Genomic DNA, 23,253 nt, shown 5'->3' with positions numbered 1-23,253 from the left:
AAAGAGACACCTTTAGGTTAGTTCAATCTAGTGATTCCCAGATTTATTTGGTTATGACCATCTATTCCCCCAGTAGTCCTCACCAATATTCTGTGGAACGAATCTGTTTATTTGCAGAACACACTTTTGAAAAGGGTTATTCTGAATATCTATAAAGTGTTTTAAATATGGTACATTTTAATGAGGTTATATACCAAAATAGCATAAACACCAACAATGACAGAAACATCCAGGATGCAACTTGTGAAAGTAAAAATTTTTATTTTGATTGATTTCTCAATGTATAGTTCAGTATAATGCCAGTTTTTAATGGCAAAGATTTGGTTCCACTGAAACTCCATAATGCTACAGAGAGCTACTACTTTTTCCAGGAAGTAGGTAAACAGCTGGAAAGAAAAAAGACAACTTCCTAGCAGCATGGCAACTTAAACTGCAGATCTAATAGGTCTGCAACTTTTACACTAAAAATGGCACAAACAGCCGGTGACACAAGTGAGAAATGGGGAACAAGATGTGAACACTGAAAGGAACAATATATATACTGCAAATACAATGAATAAACCAAATGTAGCTATACGGATCTTAAAGGATAATTATAGAAAAGGGAACCAAATATTTTCCTCAAATGCTTTTTAGAGCCTTTCTGTAGAGATACAAATATATATATATATATTTATCCAAAAATATGTTTTATACAGATAAATGTTTCTCAATGAAAGATGGGACCAAAGCTATAGGTATAACATAAAGCACATCGTCTTTTGTAAGACTATTTATCCACCTGAATTTTCAATTTCTTTAAAGTTAGTGCATTAAATGTTTTCCAAATATAATTACCTGACATTCTTTTTATAGATATAAATCAAGTAGGCATTATGTTTTAAAAGGGTTTGCAGGTTAAACTTTTCTAAGATGCTGTGCATATTAAACTTATTATGAGCCCCATTAAGAATCATTATTAATAAACATATCAAAAAGGGCTATATAAGTCCGATTTTCCTGTTCATAGTAAATATTTTCTGATTTCCAGGTTACAAGTATTGAAAATGCACAAGAAAGATTTTACTTCACAAGCACTTTTAAGAATATACTTTGATTTAATATGTATGTCAATAAAACTCCACATGTTGTAACCATTATGTTTTTGTTTTTAAAATGGGGATGTAATACTAATAACCACTACCCATAAAATGAAGCACACAATTGTTTTGGCGATTTTACAAATCTTTTTTTCCAGGTGTAAAGGTTACAAAAATTCCTAAAAATTAGAGAACACTGAAAACATATTAAAGTTTGACATCCATCTTTATAGTAGTTCCATTTTACCCTGAAAGATAACTTAAAAAATATGGCCTTCTTAGAACAGGCCACTCTGCTATTATAAAAAATTGGTGACAGCAAGAAATTGTATCACTGATATGTGGAATTTTTGTAAATAGTTTTCTCTCCAAATCATTAGAAAAATGTTCAAAAATAAAAACAAAATAAAATATGGTGGTGGTCCCTAAACTATTTTGAAGGCAGGTAGCTTAGTCTAAGCTAAAATATTTTTTTCATTCATAGCAATAATCCTCCCCTCAAATGCCCATTAAAAAAATGCATGAAACAGTACAATAGCAAAAATCAAAGAGCACAGACTGTATTTTCAAGAACAGAAAAATCTCTAATGCTGAAAGATATAGTAGAAAGCAGATTTCTTTGGGGACATTAATCAATTAGTTTATAATTCATTATGAAGATTTTTCTTTTCTATTCCGGGGAGAGTCTGCTACATTTGAAGTTAATGTTCCATTTATGCCATTTTCTGCAAAAAGAAAAGAATCTGTGTTACTTTTATAAATAAATGCAAGTAATAATCTTTATATGTAAACATACCTTCAGAAAAGAAAATGTAAAATCCAATATATACTCAGGTGAAATTTATTTACCAGTATTTAACCAATCACAAAACCTGGTTAACATGTTTAACACAATGAACTGAAAGTAGCAAATTCAAAGAAAACTACTATTAAAAGCAGAAAAAAGTGACAGGACAGAAAACTATTTAAAAAGTTACAAGAATTTAAAAATAGTAATCAAGAGAAATACCTTCTGTAGAAATAAACTTTTCACATCTGACGGCAAAGTCCTTGGGGATATTTGTTTACAACATGCTAAAGTTGGCGTTTAGGATAATTCCCATGTGGACGGGTGTATTACGGCCTTTTTTTTATTTATTTATGTTACTGTTGTTTTTTCAGACAGGGTCTCACTCTGTCACCAAGGCTGGAGTGCAGTGGCATGATCATGGCTCAATGTAGTCTTGAACTCCTGGGGACAAGTGATGCTCCCACCTCAGCTTCCCAAATAGCTGGGACTACAGACATGTGCCACCACATCTGGCTAATGTAATGGCCTTCTTCAAGCTACGATGGAGTAACAAATGTCTCACTGACTCTCTCCAAAAATGTAAGAGTTGCATACAGAAATGGATGTTTGAGGCAGGGATAATGGCTTGCACCTATAATCACAGCACAAGTGGAATCCAAGCACAGATATCATTGAACTGAATAACAATGAAAAAGACATAATGAAACCTGTGAAATACAGACTGGGCACAGTAGATCACGCCTGTAATCCCAGCACTTTGGGAGGTTGAGGTGGGCGGCACCTGAGGTCAGGAGTTCAAGATCAGCCTGGCCAACGTGGTGAAACGCCATCTCTACTAAAAATACAAAAATTAGCTGGGTGTGGTGGTGGGTGCCTGTAATCCTGGCTACCTGGGAGGCAGGAGAATCACTTGAGCCCAGGAGGCGAAGGCTGCAGTGAGCTGAGATCCCGTCACTGCACTCCAGCCTGGCAATAGAGCTAGACTCCATCTCAAAAAAACAAAACAAAACAAAACAAAACAAAACAAAAAACTTGTGAAATACTGTTAAAGTGGTGTTGAAAAGTTTACCCTTAACTGAATGTAATTGATAAGAGATACAAATTAGTGCTCCAAAGATCCAGCTCAAGAAGGTAAATCACAAACAAAACTGCAAATTAAACCCAATGAAAAGGAAAGAAGAATAGAAATCAATGATCCAGAAAAGACACAACTAGGAAAATCAACACAAAAAGACAAATGTTGGTTTTGCCTGATGGAAGAAAAGATAAAAGGCTTACGTTACTAACACAAGAAATGAAAAACAGGAATCACTCCTCATTTACAGGCGTTAACAGGATAATTAAGTTCATATGAATAATTTTATGCCAATGTATTTGCAAATTTATTATGAACTAGACAAATTCCTTGAAAAACACTATTTACCAAAAGAGAAACAACTAAGAAACAGAAAATGTGAATAATAGTATCATCTTTTTTTTTTTTTTTTTCTGAGACAGGGTCTCACTCTGTTATCCCAGCTGGAGTCCAGCAACATCATCTCCACCCACTGCAACCTCCACCTCTCAGTGATGGCAGCAGCAGCCCGTATGGAGTGGCTATTGCCATGACATTGGCTGTAGGGTGGGAGGTGCAGCCAGGGCTGCATGCTTCACATAGCTAGCAGGAGACCCATCCCTTTCAGAGTTGGAGGGGTGGGAGCCCTGCACTCCTGGGCGCAGCTGCAGCCACCCAGCCGTAGCCGTTGGGGGCCCGGGAAGCCCCACTGCCTCTGCAGGCTTGGAAGTGCCTGCTCCCGCTGCCTGGCCACTCTGCAACTCCTGGCATCCACTACTATTTTGGAGTGAAGGTGAGACTGACCATGGGATTAGAGCAGCACTGATATGCCAGCTCCCTGCTCCCTTGGCCATCGTGACGGTGAGTGCTGACAAGCATGAGAGGGAGGCCGAGGGGGGCTGAGGGCAGCTTGGTGTGGGCCTGCAGGCATCTCTTGGAATGACCAGCCTAGGCACCATGGATGGTAGGTTGATGGCAGCAGGAGGCAGAGAGCTTCCTTGGCAGAAAGGCGTGGGCCCCTGGTGAAGCCCCCCTCTTCAAGCCAGGGACGGCCTGAAACCTGGGGGCCTGGCCGCCAGTTCCATGGACTGGAGTGAGAACTTATAGTGCTTTTTCTGGGCCTGCCCATGGACCAATCATTATGCACTTCCTTCTCCCTGAAGCTTGTAAAAATCCTGGACTCAGCCAGACTTGGGCAGATGATGAGACTGTGGATAGGAGCTAACCATGAGGGCTGCACAGATGATGAGATGACCTGCCTGTGGAAAGGAGCTAACCAGATCTCCTAAGAACTGTTTCGCCTCTCAATGAACCTCCTCTCTGCCTTGCTCACCTTCCAGTTGCCTGCGTACCTCATTCTTCCTGGATGTAGGACAAGAACTTGGGACCTGCTGAATGGCGGGACTAAAAGGGCTGTAGCACAAACAAGGCTGAAACATGCCCCCCTGCTCACCACACTGAGCATGACAAGAAACAGAGAAGAGCTGTGGTCCTTTGGGAAGCCCAGATCTAGGGGCTCCCTGAGGCAGTGCTGTGACATCCTCTTTGGGGTTCTGTGGTTCTGGCCACCTCCAAACTCTGGGGATACCACCGCGTTCCTCTTGTCCAGTCATGGATGCCTGCAGTGGAAGCCACATGCAGTACATCTGGTCCAGCTGCAGCCTCACACAGAGCCAGCACCTGTGCTGGTGCCTAGAGCTGCCTGCCCCGCAGCAGAAGCCTGTGTGCCTGGCTGTGCGCAGTGCTTGCCCACACACTCCCTCTTGCTCCGCCCCTGGCTCATGCTTGGCAGGTGTGGGATCTGGGCCGGCAGCTCAAGTCAAGCACAGCCTGTCAGGCTGAGTGGGTGGAATGAGCCCAGCGGGTGTAAGCAATACTCAGGCAGAAGGCACCACCAGTCATAGAGGTTTCCAGCTGCTGAAGTGACACCTCAAGGGTGACATTAGGATCAAGGGATCCTCCCACCTCAGCCTCCCAAGTACTGGGACTACAGGCGTGCACCACCATTCCTGGTTCATTTTTGTATTTTTTTGTAAAGATGGAGTTTTGCCATGTTGCCCAGGTTGGTCTTGAACTCCTGGGCTCAAGCGATCCACCCACCTCAGCCTCCCAAAGTGCTGGGTGCCCAGCCAATTGGTTGAGTCTGGTGGGCAGATCACTTCGGTATAGGAGTTTGAGACTATCCTGGGTGACATGGTGAAATCCCATCTCTACAAAAAACACAAAAACTAGTGGTGTGGTGACATGTGCCTGTAGCCCCAGCTACTCAGGAGGTTGAGGTGGGAGGATTGCTTAAGCCCACAAAGTTGAGGCTGCAGTGAGCCAAGATCATGCCACTGCACTCCAGTCTGGGTGACAGAGCAAGGCCCTGTTTCGGAAAAAAAGACGACTCTAGGTCAGAGGGCTTAGTTGGTGAACACTTCCAAACACTTAGATGCAAAAATCCTAATGAAATAATGAAAAAGGGAATTCTGCAAAAGTGATGTACAATGGTCTCCCCTTATTTGCAGTGTTGCTTTCCATGTTTCAGTTACCCACAGTCAACCATGGTCTGAAAATAGGTGAGTACTATATAATATTTTGAGAGAGAAAAATACCACATTCAATTAACTTTTGCTACAATATGCTGTTATATGTGACTAATTTATAAATAAAACTTTATCATAGCTGTATTAGGAGAAAACATAGTATATAGAGTCATACACCACTTAACAGGCTATGTTTTAAGAAATGTGTCAGGCAATTTCATCATTGTGTGAACATCACAGAATGTACTTCCACAAATCTAGATGGTAGAGCCTACCACACACCCAGGCTATATGTTATAGCCTATTGCTCCAAGGCTAAAAACCTGCACAGCATGTTCCTGTGTGGAATATTGTAGGCAACTGTAATACAGTGGTAACTATGTATGCATCTAAACATATCTAAACATAGAAATGGTGTAGGAGAAATACAGTATAATTTTATAGGACCAGTGTCATAAATGAGTCATGTATGCACATATATTGTATAGCTGTTGACTGAAATGTCATTATTTAGCACATGACTATATAGAGTTTGATACCACCCCTGGATTCAGGCATCCATTGGAGGTTTTGGAATGTATTCCCCCAGGGAGACTACTGTATTATCACCAACTTGGATGCATGTCAGAAATGCAAAATTATTTTAACATTGATAGTCAATGCAATTCACAACATTAACAGAATAAAGAAAAACTCTATGACTAAATGTTGCAGAAAAAGCATTTCTTAACATTCTACAAGTCATGGACACAAACTCTTAGTAAAAAATATAATACAAGAGAACTGAGTAAAGGGCATCTACAAAACATTCTTAATAATGAACTACCGAAAGGTCTCCCTCTTATATGAGGAATAAGAGTATTCATTTCTTGTATTCAATATTATGGTATAGTCCTAGCTAGTGTAATACAGGAAGAAAATGAAAAGGTATAATATTTATAGATGATATAACTGTATATTTTAGTGTAAACTTTAAGTGAATTAGGAAGATTTTTTCAGTACATGGATAGTATCTTAAAGAAAACAAATGGCATTACTACGTAACAAATAGTTAAAATTGTTTTTTAAAAAAAGCATGTACATTAGCTTAAAAAAGAAAATATCTGAGAATGAGTTTAATGAAAAATGTATGAGATTCCTATACAGACACCTATAAAATATCTCCTTCAACAACTCTTCCACTGTTTCTTGGCATTTTGGCTAAGATCAAGTGAAGACCTCTTCCAAAAAACAGAAAAGGAAAAAACACTGCCCAGTTCGTTCTATGAAGCCAGTATTATCTTGATACTAAAACCAGACAAGGATGTTACAAGAAAAATACACACCAGTATCTTTTATGAATACAGACACAAAAAAACCTCAACAAAATACTTGCATACCAAATCCATCAAGAGATAAAAAGGATCATACACCATAACCAAGTGAAATTTATCCCAGGAATGTAACATTTGTTTAACATCTGAAAAGCAATGTAATCTATAATACCAACAGAAAAAATTAAGAAAACCCCACGAGGTTATCTTAATAGATGCAGGAAAAAAAGCAGCTGACAAAATCTAACAACCTTCCATGACAAAAATAAACAAACCAGGAATCAGAGGGGAACTTCCTCAACCTGATAAAGGTCATTTATGAAAAACCCATAGTTAACATCATACTTAATGGTAAAAGACTGGACGGATGTCTACCCCTAAGATCAAAAACAAGACAAGGATGTCTGCTCTATTTCTGTTCAACACGTGAGGTTCTAGACAGGGCAATTTGGCAAGAAAATGCAACAGAAAACATCCAGACTGCCCACCAAAAAACAAAAAACAAAAACCTATTTGAATAAATAAATTCAGCAAGGTTGCAGGATACAAGATCAATATACAAAAGTGAATTGTATTTCATATACACTGGCAATGAAGAATCTGAAAATGGAATTAAGAAGATGGTTCTATTTTACAACAGCATCCAAAAGAATAGGGTTAAATTTAACGAACTGCAAGATGTATACACTGATAACTATAATTGAAAGAGATTAAAGATCTAAATAAACAGACATTCATGTTCATACTCTGCATATCAACCTACAGATTGAAGGTAATCCATACCAAAACCCCAGCTGGCTTTTTTGCAGAAACTGACAAGCTCATTATAAAATTCATATTAAAATGGCTGGGTAAGGTGGCATGTGCCTATAGTCCCAGCAACTTGGGAGGCTGAGATGGGAGAATCCCTTGAGCCTAAGCGTTCAAGTCTAGCCTGGGCAACACAGCAAGATCTTGTCACTTAAATAAAAACTCATATGGAAATGTAAGAAACCCAGAATAACCAAAACATCGTGAAAAAGAACAACATTGGGGACTCACATTACCTGCTTTCAAAACTTACTACAAAGCTACAGTAATCAAGAGAGTGTGGTATTGGCATAAGAATCGATCTACCAATAAATGCAATAGAATTCATGATCCAGAAATAAACTTTTTTTAATAATGATTTTTGAAAAGGGTATCAAGACAGTTCAATAGTGAAGGAGTCTTTTTAACAAATGGCACAAGGACAACTGAATATCAGGATGTTAAACTGAGTGTAAAAATAGTATAGCCACTTCAAAGAACAGTTTGGCAGTTCCCTCAAAATGTTAAACATAGTTACAGCATGACTTGGAAATTCCATTCCTATGCATGTACCCAAGAGAATGAAAACACATGTTCGAACAAAAACTTGCACCTAAATGTTCACAGCATCATTATTAATAATAGCCAAAAAGTAAAAGGCACTCAAATGTCCATCAAATGATGAATGGATAAACAAAACATGGTATATATCCATACAATAAGGTTCCACACAATGGAATATTATTTGGCTGTAAAAACAAATGAAGGCTTTATATATGCTATGACATGAATGAACCTCAAAACATTATCTAATTGCAAAAGACCACATATCACATGGTTCTGTTTACATGAAATGTCCAGAAAAGGCCAATCCTTAGAGACAGAAAATAGATTAGAGAGTACCGCAGCAGAACGAAGGGGGAAATGTGAAGTGATGCTAATGGGCATGGGGTTTTTTTTTGCAGTGATAAAAATATTCTGGAATTAGATAGTGGTTTGTACAATTTTGTGAACATCTGTTAAAAATGACTGAAATGTATACTTTAAAGGGTAAACCTTATTGTATGTGAATTACATCCCATTAAAGCTATTAAAAATATTACTTGGAGAAATGAAAGACAACCTAAATAAACAGAGGTATATATCAGGTTGAAATAGTCAGTTATCCCTAAATTGATCTATAGATGTGATGTTATTTCAACTCTATCCCAGCAATTTTTGTGGAAATTGACCAGGTTGTACAATTTTTTTTTTTTTTTTCTAAAGAGGCACTATGTTGCCCAGGCTGGAGTGCAGTAGCTCTTCACAGGCACGATCATTGTGCACTGCAACCCTGAACTCTGGGTTCGAGTGATCCTCCTGCCTCAGCCTCCTGAACAGCTGGACTACAGGCACCCCCCACTGCACCCAGCTCAAATTGTACTAAAATGTATTAAGAAAATGCAAAGGGCCAAGACTTGCTGGGACAAACGTGAAAAAAAAAAAAAAAACCAGGCTGGAGGATGTAAATTATCAGGTATTAATACTTAGAAAAGAGTAAACCAGAGTGGACGTATTCTAAAAACTGGAACTTCCTGTGTTACAGCTCTAAGCATAATACCATATACACACTGAAAAAATTAACTGTAGTATCAATGCATTTTCAATTTTTGCAAAAGCCATAAAGAGAAAACAGGTTAAATGAAGGCTTAAAGACAAAGAATCAAGCAATCAGAAGTTATAAAAAAAAAAAAAAAAAGCTATTCCACTTGGGACAAATGGGCAGATGGGAAGAGGTTGTGAACAGCTTTTTAAAATGTGAATAAGATGCTTGAAAACAAACGACCATCCTCTAGTTTAGTTATTCACTAAACCTGTCCATAAAGTTTGGTCTAAAGTGGCTCAAAGGTAACCAAGAAGGGAAAACTTGTCAAAGAGAAATTTAGTGGACAGTTTTTGAGGGGAGTAACTGAGTTTCCTCATCCAAGGGATCACCCAATTGTGGAATGCAGTAAGATTACTTTGCCTCTAATTTTGTTAAAAAGCAGAATAATATTTTCTTTATAAGACCTTCAAACTAATAAATAAGATCCCACAACAAATTTTTAAAAAGTTTTCTACTTCTATGAGTTTTTCATTGCTTACTAAATACAAACCTGTTCCTTTTTTAGAAGATCTGCCTTTAGTTACTGTTGGTTTCTTCTTCACAGCTGGTGCCTGAAAAGCAGAATGTTCCCTCCACCTCCGAAGCTGAAAATTAATGAACTTCCACATCATGAATGCTTGAGTAATGCAAATGGATGCCAGAACAGCAATTCTAAGAAATATTAAGAAATCAAAAGTTACAGTGTATAAAAAACAATGCCACTGAATACATTCTATCTTCTTTAATAGTATTTAGTAATAATTTTGAGAAAATTGTATTATCAGTGCATTAATAATTTATCCTAAAAGTTAAGTGCTTTAGTACTTCACTTTAGACATGTAAAATAGCAAAAGGTATGAAATAAAATCAAACGAGTATTTTCCCCAACCTCATATTCATCCTTTTTTTAGATGATTCAACATAGAGAAACTGATAATATATATTATCTAGCTGTATAAAGTGAAAAAAAAGTTAAATTGATTATACCTAACAGCCAACACATTGAAGTTTCCAGTACTGAAATCCAGCTTCTGATTCTCTGCTCTTGCAAGGCCAAAACCAACAGTCAGTACTGAAAGAATTAAAGTCAGAAGTCTTCCAAAAACAAAAAGAACTGCCCACAGAGAAAATCTGCAAGAAAAAGACTGTAAGTCAAATTCCTGAAATCTCAAAAACAAGATTCTATTAGAAATTAGATTCCTAAGTCAGGCGTGGTGGCAGACGCCTGTAATCCCAGCTACTTGGGGGGCTGAGGCAGGAGAATCGCTTGAAACCGGAAGGTGGAAGTTGCAGTGAGCCGAGATCGTGCAACTGCACTCCAGCCTGGGCAACAACAGCGAAACTCCCTCTCAAAATAAATAAATAAATAAAAAGAAACTAGATTCCTATTAAGTAACGGCATATTAAAATAGCATTTCTTATTCTGCAAAAAAGAATTTTGTGTCAAATATCTGGGAAAGCCTATATACCACACTCAAAGAGATATAACACATACTAGCCTATTTAAATTTCTAAAAAAATCCAGTAAATAAATGTTTAATTTTCTGTTTAGCTTATCTCTTTTCTTGTATAAGAACTATTAATGTTCCTCAGAACTACTAGTATTCAGAATAATTTTGGAAAATGTTGGACAAAACAAACCAAAAAAGCTGTGTTATAAAGAACAGGATGCCTAATTCTCAATTAAGAGTCCCAGTTTTACTTTTTTTAAGACAACTTTGCACTAATTACAAGTTATACCTCTCCAATTCTGTTTTCAGTTCAATTTCCCCATCAATATATTTTAGTTATCTATAAGGCTAATTATCTATTGTTTCATTTTCTTCTGAGAGTTCACTTCTCTATCACTCCTCCAAAAGAAAAACGATTCAATAAACAAAGTAGAAGTTATAACAGAAAAGTAAACCCACAAAGTCTTCAAAATTGCAAGATATAATTCAGTATCTCTCTAGCTGAGAAAGGCTCCATTTTAGAGAGTAAAATACAAAGTCTGAATAGAGAAATAATTTCATTTTATTTAAAGTGGCTACTAATCGCTTAAAAAGTAATATAATGGCCAAAAGCCATGGATCTTGGCAATGTCAGGCAATGACTTTAAATACTTACTACACGAGAAATAGAATGGCTAAACAACTTACCCTTTCTGATACTTTTCATTGCTAAAATAAAACAGGCGAGAAATGTGGAAAAGAAATTCAACAAAATAATGTAGCACCAGAAGAACAAGTCCTAGATGATTCAAGCTGTTAAAAGAGGAAATTGAAAATGCGAAGATTAATTACCAATTAAGACAGGTCAGCATACTATCTGCCCAGCCTACTTACACACCCATGAAATATCCCAACTCACTTCAAAAGGTAAGCTCCAGCAATGTGGAAGAGGTAAAGACCAATGTAGACAAGCTGACGAGGAATATCCTCCTGTAAAAAAATACATTATAGATTAAAACATGCTAAAACATTCCTTTCCTTTTTTTAAGAGGTGGGGTCTTGCTACGTTGCCCAGGCTGGTCTCAAACCCTTGGACTCAAGAGATCTCCCAACTTTGGCCTTCCAAAGGGTTAGGATTTCAGGTGTGACCCACTGTGCTTGGCTCATTTCTGCTCTTTAAGAATAAGTGAAAAATGCAGAAGTAGGAGATCTGAAAGCTATTCTGCCCTCACCCCACCCCAATCTCTCATCCTCAATTAGGTATATAGCATTAGTAAGTCACTTAACCTCTGCTGGCTTCAGTTATTTCATCCATAAAATGTGAATACTTAGATTTGCTTCAATCAGATAAACTCAAAATCCCCTTTAGAGCTAAGATCTACGGCTCTTGTTTCTAATGAACATGTATTAAATGACACAATATTAACCATAGTTACATGCTGACAATTTGATGTTCCTCTAATATTAAAATTGTTATGTTTATAGTAGTAGAGACACTTTTGTCTACCTAAAACAGCATTCACATTTTCAGCTCATGCTTTAGTCCCTTGTCAGTCAACACAAGTTTAACATTTTTTATTCTCATTTATACTACTCCTTAATTGTATATTATTTTTCCTCAATTACTTCGTAAGCCCAAGTACCTAGATTTTATTTTTACTTCTTTTTTTCTCCCACAGTTTTCTAGCTGAGCTGGTTATCTCAGAAACAGTATTTTTAGAAAACACAAGTCAAGACCCACTAGTGGGGCCAGGTGTGATGGTTCATGCCCGTAATCCCAGCACTCTGGGAGGCGGAGGTGCGAGGATCACTTGAGACCAGGAGTTTGAGATCAACCTGGGCAGTACAGCAAGACCCCGTCTCTACAAAAACTACAATTAGCTGGGTGTGATGGTCCCAGCTACTCAGGAGGCAGACATGGGAGGAGCATCACTTGAACACAGGAGTTCAAGGTACAGTAAGCTATGATCATGTCACTATACTCCAGCTTGGGTGACAGAGCAAGATTCTGTCTCTTAAAAAAAGACCTACTAGTGGATCATGAAATCAATTTTGGGGTCACACCAGCATCTTTTAAAACATGAAATAAAATAGAAAATGTGACCAGGCACCGTGACTCACACTTCTCATCCCAGCACTTTGGGAGGCTGAGACAGGAGGATTGTTTGAAGCTGGGAGTTTGAGTCTAGCCTGGGCAACATAGAGAGACCCCACCTCTACAATTTTTTTTTTTTTAATTAGCCAGGCATGGTGGCATGTGCCTGTAGTCCTAGCTACTTGGGGAGCTGAGGCAGAAAGATTGCTTGAGCCCAGGAGTTCAAGGATGCAGTGAGTTAGGATTGCATGACTGCGCTCCAGCCTGGGTGGCAGAGCGAGACCCTGTCTCAAAAAAAAAAAAAAAAAAAAAAAAAAAAAAAAAGAAAGAAAAAGAAAATGCTAGAGTATATAGCACATTGTATTATGAAAATTCTATTCCACATTTTACACACACACACACATACACACACACACACAAAATGAATTATGATGTAAAAAGCTTTTCATCTTTGGTTGCAGTAAAAATGTTTACAAAACACTGACAGTGATAAGCTCAACAGGCCAGCCTACTGACTGATGAAACACCTATACCTCATTTCTAATTTCCTTTGTTTTCTTCGTATATATATTTACAAGGATTGTATTAGTCTAGTGAGTACTATTCATGTTCTACAGTTACTAATTAGAACGACGGAAATGCTGGGTTGCTGCTGGCAGGCTGAACCGTGTTCTTCTGCAGCCTCACTAAACTTATCTCTTGCATTTAGCATAGTTAGGTTCAGGTCCATTGGTCCTCCATTTCTCTGTGTTTCAGTATAGACAGCGACTTCACCAAATCTTCTGAGGAGGAGAGATTTTTTAAAGTCTACTTTTGAAATGGAAAATTCTTCTCTAGTAAGAATGGCGCAAAGATCAAGCGTTAGGTAGAACATAAGACAGTCTGAATATTACTATTTACAGTACTGTATTTTGGGACTCTTAGCAAAATTGATACCAAGTTTACTGTCATTCTTCCAACTGAAGAGAGACGTATCTCTGAAAGTAGACAGTCTTAAGATCCTCTCTACATAATTTGTAAATTTCCAATGAAATATTTCAGCTTACAAAAGGAAGGAGAAAGGGTGTTGAGATAACACGCAACCACAAGGGAACCTCTTCTCTCCCATTATAATAATTTCAGAAAAGCTCACTTGTAGTATTATCAATGCAATTTGACGTACAATGCATGTAGAAATGCCACTATATATATGCCACTGTTTCCCAGTGTGGTGTGTACATTAGTACTGAACAAAATGATTGTACACAGTACACAATGAAATACTTTTATTTAACTGTAACTAAAATTTTAAATAAAGTGTTTTACGCCGAGCATGGTGGATCATGCCGGTAATAACAGCCCTTTGGGAGGCTGATGAAGGTGGATTGCTTGAGCCCAGGAGTTCAAAAACCAGCCTTGGCAACATGGCGAAACCCCATCTCTAAAAAAATACAAAAATTAGCCAAGCATGGTGGTTCATGCCTGTACTTCCAGCCACTCGGGAGGCTGAAGTAGCAGGATTGCTTAAGCCTGGCAGGTTGAGGCTGCAGCTGCAGTGAGCTGTGACTGTGGCCACTGCACTCCAGCATGGGTGACGGAGCAAGACCTTGTCTCAAAACAAAACAAAAACCCAAAATATTTTGTTATTTAATATACCTTAATAATTAAAATGTCAAAAGTATGAATTAGTAGTATGTGAATATGGCAAAGCAGGAAGGTAGCCACATAAATGACTAGGTATGAGAAATATTGCCACATTCTTTCGTATGTGTTACTCAATGCTCCAAATTTCAGAGGAGAAAACAGACCAAGAAAACCCTTAAAACTTATGAGGGGAGCTTTTTAGTTTTTAACTGTTGATTAAACTCATTTCATGGCATAAAAACTTGAGTAAGGCAATGTAAAAAAAAAACAAAAAAAACCTAATTTGCTGGAAAAACCATAATGCAATGTAACTACTTAGGAGGATTTTTTTTTTAATAATTTAAAAGAAATCCAACTAAGTTTTTAAAATTGACACTGGTCAATTAGCAGAAAACCTAAGCTGCCTACTCCTTTCTTCTCTGACAAGACTAAAAACAGTATTACAAATTACAAACAAACTAAGTTTCAAAAAGCCATTCCATTTCTGATCTTTTATCTTTAAATTTCAACCCAATTAGATGAAGCACAGTTGTGCTTGACATTAGCTAAGGACAAATCCATAGAGTTTCTTTCCTAAGTTCAGGTTCAACTTTGTATCTTAGCACTGTACCTTCTTTTTAAAAAATAGAAACATGGTCTCACCATGTTACTCAGGCTGGAGTGCAGTGGCTATTCACAGGTGAATTTATGGTGCACTGTAGCCTCCAACTCCAGGGCTCAAGTGATCCAGCTATTTCAGCCTCCTAACTGGGACTACAGGCACCCACCACTGTGCCTAGGAGCCTTACCTTTCCGATAGCCAACTGAGTCAGTAATAACAGAGGGTAAAATGCCATCACTAGGTTCCATCTTCACAACCATCAAATGCCTATGCAAAAGTTTTAAAAATAGTATCTATTGCTTTCAAAAAGATAGGATTATCAAGAAACCTTTTTCTAAGTAATGGTCCATTCAGCTTTGCACCAACTGACCAGTGTCTCTAAAACAGTGTTTGTACACTCAAAGCCTACCACAGAAAAAGTAAAAATGAGTAAGAGAATGGGTAGTTAAATACTTGTGTCACTTACTAGCCGAGGGACCTTAGGCAAGCTAATTAATCTCTCTGTATAATGGGGATAACAACAACAATAATACCAAAAAAAAAAAAAAAAAAAAAAAAAAAAAAAAAGATGAGTAGAATACCTCAAGGGGTGGTAGGAATTGTGGCTAACTTAACACACACCCTAGATAAAGGTATTCCCAAATGATTACAAAAAATACATGGAAGTAGGGGTAATGTACCGTGAGTTTTATTTTATTTTTTAGAGACGAGTCTCATTACATTGCCCAGGCTGGTCTCAAACTCCTGGAATCAAGCCATCCCCTTGCCTCAGCCTCCCCAGTAGCCAGGACTACAGGTGTGTGCCACTATGTCTGGCTTACCATGATTTTTAAAATGAGAAATTTTATCTAGAAAATGGCTACTTTTTAGCATCCCTGTGGTAGGCCAGCCTCCTGCAATGTTCTCCATTTCCTCTGGGGTTACAGCCCTGATGGCACGGTGTTCACATGTCTGAGGCCAACAACAAAGCCTTGCCTAGCACCAGCAGCATGGTCTCTGGATGTACACATTTACACGGGTTCTGGGGAAAGGGAGAGAACAGAGAAGGCTGGGAGAAATCATAGCAAATTCTAAAATCGTAAATAACTTCAAGTGCCATTTTCAGTTGTTATTCCAATATCTTTTTATTAAAAAATATAACATACTTTAAAAAATTTATTAAAAAAAAACACATTTCTTGACTACACTATACTGAAAAATAAACAAAGCTGAATATCACATATATGCCCCAAATATAAGGCAAAGATTTCCCCCCAAACCTCAGATGGTACACCTTGTAATTAAATCTTTACAAAGCTCTTGCATTATAGAGCTCTGTATTAATTATCTTGAACAAATGTTTGTGTAAGACACATACAGCTGAAAACTTCAATCAATGTCATTTTTAAAGGTTTATAAGGTCTAATAAAGGAACCAGTGAGACAGAAGATGATGTTATGATGTGGAAAAAATGTCATCAGATTAAAAAAAGTGGTTCTAGTGATGATGAATGACAGATACTAACATCAAAGTTGCATATGAAAAGTGTAATGCAACTTTCATGAAGTAGGAAGGGGGAAAATACTATTTCTAATACTTTATACGATATGCAATTATATGTACAAATAATTATACGTATGTATAATTAAACTAAAATTGAATATTAGAAACATTTGGCTATTTCATGACTTCCCTAAAAGCTCATATATTCAAGATGTCTAAGAAATATTTTGAATCTTCTCATCGGCAAAAGGGATAACTGTTTATATACACAGTATACATAGGTTTTCTCCTTGAAAGAAACTAAGTTTTTTGTGACTAACACACCTCTTGAACTGCTACTAACAGCGTTCCTTTCTTTCCTATTTGTCTGTACGATTGGTTCAAAACAATCACTGTACTAGTTTCTTCCAGTAAAGAGTTCCAAAAATAATTTTCATAGAGTAAATTTTAAGAAACTGTTTAACACATATGCAGCTGCTACTTTCAAATTATGTTAATTACTTGAAACAGTTACTTTCAACTGTCATATGCAGGTGTTAAAAATAGTTTCAGTTAAGTTCTAAGTTATGCAAATTATTCCATAAAAATTAGATTGCATTTCTGGAGAAGTGCCATCTGGCAGGAACTGATAAGAAAAGAGTTTCAGGAACTAAAATGAACAATTACTTTGAAATGTCCCTCCTTACTTACCATAGTCAGTGAACAAGATATAGACATGGATTAATAATGAAATCCAGAGGTATCTGTTCCTAAGTATACAAATACCTGAAGAAGGCGTTAAATATCTGAGCCATGCTACTAAGACATCAAGAAACTATGATACTCTCAGTAGCGCTGTCCAACGGAACTTTCTGCAATCATGGAAATGTTCCGTATCTCCTCTGTTCAAAATGGTACATACTAGCCACAGTAGCTAATAAGCACTTGAAATGTGGCTAGTGGAGACAAAAAGGTCAGTTTCACTTTTTTTTTTTTAAGTTCACGTAGATGTGACTAGTAGTTACCATTCTGGACAGTACAGCTCCACAATACCTACGATTCACATTAGGAGCTTACTAAACATGGAAGGGCTACTGGAATCTGGGTCTAACAATTTTATCTGAAGACAGTTCTAAGTGAAGCGTTTAAAAATAGATCTTCATCCTATTCCTTATGATCAATATAGCTGGAGAAACAATCTACTTTATAAAAGAAATCAGCATAAAAAGAACTTAAGTGCCATAGCATATGGCCTCTAATTTGGTGCTGTTTTCTAATCCTAGCAGACAACACGAATGACGAATGACGACAGATACACAGAACACAGACAAGAAACAGTAGCAAATCAAGTGCCTAGTCCATGAATTAACTATTTGTAGCACACATAAAAATAGTGTTTTATGGCTTTTGAGTAGGCAAAGATAAACTAGTCACCAGACTGGCTGTCACACTTTTACTCCAGAAGATTTGTCAAAGGGGATTTAAAAAAACAAAAAAACATTTTAAATGCGGGAAAATGTAAACATATATACAACAGACAGAAAAGATTCTGACACACCCATAACTCAATCATTATTAATAAACGACCAAACTTGTTTCATCTGTATCCCTCTTTACTTTCCTTCACCTGGTATTATTTTGAAGTAAAATCCCACAAAGGATTTCATATATGAGAATTAAAAAAAAAAAAAACCAAAAAAAACCTCCCAGAAAAAAGGGAAATGAAAGTACTTGATTAATTTATCCGAGGGAAGAGGTATTTCAGGAAAAAGAAGTGATGTGCTGGGATTACAAAACTAGAGACTATCAGTGTGCACGAAGCATAAGGAGCGAGCAGAGGAAGAGGTCCCCGGAAGACAGTGGCGATGGGAGAAACTCTCAGGGCACAGTTGAGCAGCATTACTCTAGTTTAAAATAATAGGGAGCCAATACTGGCTTCAGAGGAGACAGGGTAAAGAAAATGACTTTTGTGATAGCATGGAAACCTGACTTCAGAAGCACTGAGGGTAAAACTAGGCAGGAGGATTTTGCAGTGCTCCAGCAGTTTACGTATTTGTTCAAATAAAACAAACAAATATCCTTTCAACATGCTAAAAAGGGAATGCTCTACCCATTTCAGGAGAAGCTTTGCTGGTGAATATTTAAATATATTTTACTTTTTTTTCCAATACTGAATTTTGCTTTAGGACTTACACACAGAACTGTTAGTTGTAATGTGACCAATCCTTTTTAGCTCACTTGTGAAATAATTTGCTAAGAATATCAGTAAGATAAAACAAATATTACATTTAAAAATTTGTTTAAATTTTAATTTACATTACCACTAATATAATTTTAAGACAAGACATTAACATATCAAATGTAAAAAAATCTAAGCTAAAGTACTGACTGAAGGTTTTTTTTTTTTTTTTCCAAAAAATGCTTAAGGATTTTAGGCTTTGTAGAAAGGGGGTTGGTGGGAGAATGATGGGGTAAGAGTTTAGGTAAGAAGAATGGAGGAAGGGCAAACATGTAAGGAAATACTTAATTTTAGAAAAATTTTTCCAAAAAAAAAAGACAAGACATTTTTTAACACTACAAAATCCCAGCTTACTTTTTTGGTTTTCTGGAAGTAGAGTTCAGGAAAAGCATGAAGCCAGTAAGCCAGCTGTGATATGTAGAAAAACTTCATTTGAAACCTGTACAACACAAGAAAATGAAGAGAATCTTTTAAAGCATAATTTTTTTAAAAAAACAGTAAACAAATACTGGAAATCAGGATATACTAAGTAACTATCTTTGTGTTATCATTCCATACAGTATCTGTGCACCTTTAAACAACTCTTCAACAACTGCTTTCCCCATTTCCTTGTGACAGTCCCACCATTGGACAAGATCCCTGGATTAAACAGCAGGCAAAGATATTATCTGCAGAAAGCTATTGACATGTAAGCCAGCAGAGAGGAGTCAGAGCCCCTATTAGTTCATTAATACTGACTAGTATGTCATGTTAGCTACTGAAAACATAACCCACACGTCTACACAGTTTCATCAAGACAAGAAGGGGAAAAAGACTGACACAAAAGCAAAGGCTCATAGGTTAATAATCACCTGAAACTGAAATAATCCCAATTTCAAATACCCTCTTTTTTTTTTTTCTTAGGCAAATGTGGTAACTGTACCTGGTTGGAACATGGAAAAAGCCCCAAATAAATGGAGGCAGAGCTAGGATTAAAGAGAGTCAGAATAAGGCATACCAGGGCTCTCCAGGAGCTATATCATAATCAGTCTAGAACTAGTACTCTTCTCTTGACATTATATTCCTCTAGCCCTTCTGCTTCCTCTTTACTCTCCCCTCTCCCTCTCCTCCAGAAGTCTAAAACAGAAAACACAAAGCCAATCTAATTTCTCGGCAGTGGGGGTGGAGGGAATACAGTCCCACATAAATACAATATTTACAAAGTTCATTGAACTAATAAAACTTTAGAAATCAGAGTATGATTCAGTAGAGTGGGTATTACTGCTGGACTTAAAATATCCACAGTCACGTTATTCTCTTCTTTCCTTCATATCTTCTCCCTTCTCCAATTCTCACATCACAATGTATTTACTAAATACTGTCTAGGTGACAAGCACCTGCACCGTATCCGGCACAATGAAGTACATAAAATAATTTTTACTGCTACCAAGGCACATATAGTCTCAGTGGCTATGGGCACAATGCAAGACTTACAAAAATGAGACAATTATAGAACAATCAAAACAATATATGGACACTACATAAAACATCTACCAAAATGACAAATTTGGGGATACGAAAGACCAATACAGGCTAAAGTAGCAAGGAAAATTAATATAGAATAGTTGTACTAGAGCTGGGCTCCAAAAATGAATTATTCAGACGTCTTTGTAACCACTGAGCACTTTAACCTAGCAGCACTGTACAAACTAGAGAAATAAACAAAGAAACAATCCCTAACCTCAAGAAGTTTATAATAGAAGAGAGTAAGAAGGGAAGATGTCAAAAGAGACAGAGGGTGTGGAAAAACAAAAGGAGCAAAAGTATAGAGAAGATGGAGTCATAAAAAGGAGAAAGGATAAGTGAAAAGAAAGGAAAAGAAGCGAGTACCAAATTAAGATTATGTTAAAATCAGTTGTCTCAAGTTTACAAAGAAGTTGAAAAGATTAGAATAGAAACATTAAAAAAAGGTACACAGCGTTTTTTTTTTCTTATGGCAGTGGGACTGTCAAAGACATATTTTCATCTATTTTATGCATTTGCCTAAGGTCCTAACGAGAATAACAATGAATTCTGATTAATAGCAACATGACCATGGTTCTTAACAAAGAAAGGGCTGCTAAAAATTACTTACGTCATCAGGTTATGGGGATAAGCCCTCCATAAGATAGTTGGGTCTGAGATGTAGTTTTCCTAAGAAAGAAGATACAAAAATTAACCTGTGAGCATAATGCAAACTTCTTGGAAAATAAGACATTACTTTCATTTCTCAAACATTTACAGTTCCCCACAGTAGGTTGCAAAGAGTCCACTGACGTCAAACTCCTTAGTTGTTTTAGTTATTTTCAATCCAATTTGAGTTGGTTACTTGAGCAAAGTGAAAATCAATGATATAAATGAGATATGGAATCAAGTAAGAAACAATTCCTGGCCCTAAAAAATCTTTCAATCCCGTAGAATAAAAATACACATAGACAAACATAAAACCACCAATAAGAGGCAGAATAGCGACCAGGAGAGAAGAATTTTGTCTTGGGTAATCCAAAGATTTCAGGAAAAGTTTGTAGCATCTGACAGGAGACAAAGGATCAGGGCACTACCGAGTTTTATGGAATTACATCAATAAAATACTGCCCCAATTTTTTTCTTAGATAATCAGATAGAATTACTGTATACGTAAAAAAAAAAAAAAGATTAAAAAATAAAATCTAAAGTGATTTTTGTAAGAGTATTTTCCCACAGAAGTATAACTTTTAAATTATATTTTTTAAAAAATATTTTTAAAAAAAAATTTATAATAGTTTTCAAACTAAAATTTACATATTACCTATAAAGTATTATTAAAGCAGTAGAGTAAAATCGAATGAGCAATGGAATAAAAAGCTGAATTTTAATCTACCTCCAACATGAAGTGCTTTACCCTGGAAAACTCCTGTTATTCATCTCTAATACAGTGATTAAAAAGAATTATGTGTCTGACAAACTCAAAAGTATGTAAAGTATGGAACACCATATAAATTTAAGGGATTATTATCACTAACATTAAAGCAAATACTGCCTTTTTCTCATTAGTAATAGTGACATAAGTAAAGGTTTTGATTGCCATAACTGAAAAGTTATAGAACATTTAAGAAGCTTGGAAAACACTGGGGCTGTTTCTAAAGGAGGAAATGACTGTGAACATTACAACTCATGTAACCTAGTAGGAGTATCACTCACATCTTAACGCTTTTTGCTGATACAGAGGTATCTGTAAATCACAACAAGTTATAAAAGTCAGGCTGGGCATGGTGGCTCAGGTCTGTAATCCCAGCACTTTGGGAGGCGGAGGCGGGTGGATCACTAGGTCAGTTCGAGACCATCCTGGCTAACATGGTGAAACCCTGTCTCTACTAAAAATACAAAAATTAGCTGGGCGTGGTGGTGTGTATCTGTAGTCCCAGCTACTTGGGAAGCTGAGGCAGAAGAATCGCTTGAACCCGGGAGGTAGAGGTTGCAGGGAGCCGAGATTGTGCCACTGCACTCCAGCCTGGCGACAGAGCAAGACTCTGTCTCAAAAAAAAAAAAAAAAAAAAAAAAAAAAAGATATAAAAGTAACATTCAGAGTGACTAAAAATGAATAAGCCTTTCTGAAACAGTAAACATAGATTTTTTTCTGTATAAAAAATACCTAAAAGAGATTTATCACTGAAACTCTTAACTTATGCCAATTCATTAGCAGAGTTCCTAATCTTAGATAAGGAAGGAGAACAACAGCCTAAGACGACATACTTAAAAGAGATGAGAATGAATGACATACTTACAGAGATTAGAATGAATGTGCCCCAAACACAGGCAAAAAGGTAGAATGCACTAAGCTGACCAGATTCATTAAACTTGCTGTGTTTCGTTTTGGAGAAGTGCATTCGCCTGTTAATTTTCTAAAAATAAAAACAGCCATTAGTAATTAAGAATAAATTATAAATTATATTTAATATATGACTATCAGATTATGGAGAGCTAGTACTTTATAAGGTATAGATTTCCAAGACTGCATACTTACATCCAACATATACTCTTGAATAACAGCATGAATAATTATTGCCACTAGCATGTAGAAGAAAACTGTAGCCAAATCTTTGATACCATAGTAATAAAGGGACGCTGATTCAGTAGCTTGTTCTTCTGAAGACCAAAAAGGACACAAATACACAAAAATATATATAAGGTTATAAAAACAGCATTAAGTACAAGTTATAGAAACAAAGAAGAATAACCTAATAAAAAAGTTCTATATAAACATCATAAATAACGTGGTCTTGGACATCTTGAGTCTTAGGGGGGCAATGAAAATCAAGACTATCTAGAAATCTAAAGCTTTAGAAATTACTTACAAAGATTTGACACATTAGTCACAGCCACCAAAGACCAAAAAAGAGGGAAGAGGAGGCCACACTCAATAAACTGATACTATCACAGGGGTATAAATTAGATTGATAAAGTTATACTTAGCCTATTGACCTATTTTTTGCAAAGGGCTTTTGAAACTTTCTACTTCTACTTTCAAACTACACACTAAATTATGATTCTGATGGAAAAGCTGATTTGACCTGTATTTGATTTAGTTTTGATCTATAAGCAGCAGAGATAAAGGCAACTACTAAAGTTG

General features: G+C 36.7%; 1 protein-coding gene across 3 annotated transcripts in view; it reads right to left on the bottom strand.

The window, feature by feature from the left end:
* Nucleotides 1–241: 241 nt before the first annotated feature.
* TRAM1 (translocation associated membrane protein 1) overlaps nucleotides 242–23,253 on the bottom strand; it is a 33,270-nt gene continuing 10,258 nt past the window's right edge. For all 3 annotated transcript variants that reach the window (XM_050801919.1, XM_050801920.1, XM_050801921.1), the window contains exons 3-11: nucleotides 22,648–22,769; nucleotides 22,409–22,525; nucleotides 20,740–20,798; nucleotides 18,981–19,065; nucleotides 11,527–11,597; nucleotides 11,316–11,420; nucleotides 10,165–10,308; nucleotides 9,689–9,849; nucleotides 242–1,804 (exon numbers count right to left, since the gene is read on the bottom strand). In XM_050801919.1, coding sequence (XP_050657876.1) covers nucleotides 1,731–1,804; nucleotides 9,689–9,849; nucleotides 10,165–10,308; nucleotides 11,316–11,420; nucleotides 11,527–11,597; nucleotides 18,981–19,065; nucleotides 20,740–20,798; nucleotides 22,409–22,525; nucleotides 22,648–22,769 — 938 coding nt within the window. In that variant the 3' untranslated portion in view covers nucleotides 242–1,730. The remainder of the gene's footprint in view (nucleotides 1,805–9,688; nucleotides 9,850–10,164; nucleotides 10,309–11,315; nucleotides 11,421–11,526; nucleotides 11,598–18,980; nucleotides 19,066–20,739; nucleotides 20,799–22,408; nucleotides 22,526–22,647; nucleotides 22,770–23,253) is intronic.

Source organism: Macaca thibetana, chromosome 8 (assembly GCF_024542745.1).
Source record: "Macaca thibetana thibetana isolate TM-01 chromosome 8, ASM2454274v1, whole genome shotgun sequence".
Lineage (NCBI taxonomy): Eukaryota > Metazoa > Chordata > Mammalia > Primates > Cercopithecidae > Macaca > Macaca thibetana.
This window is presented reverse-complemented; position numbering and strand designations above follow the sequence as displayed.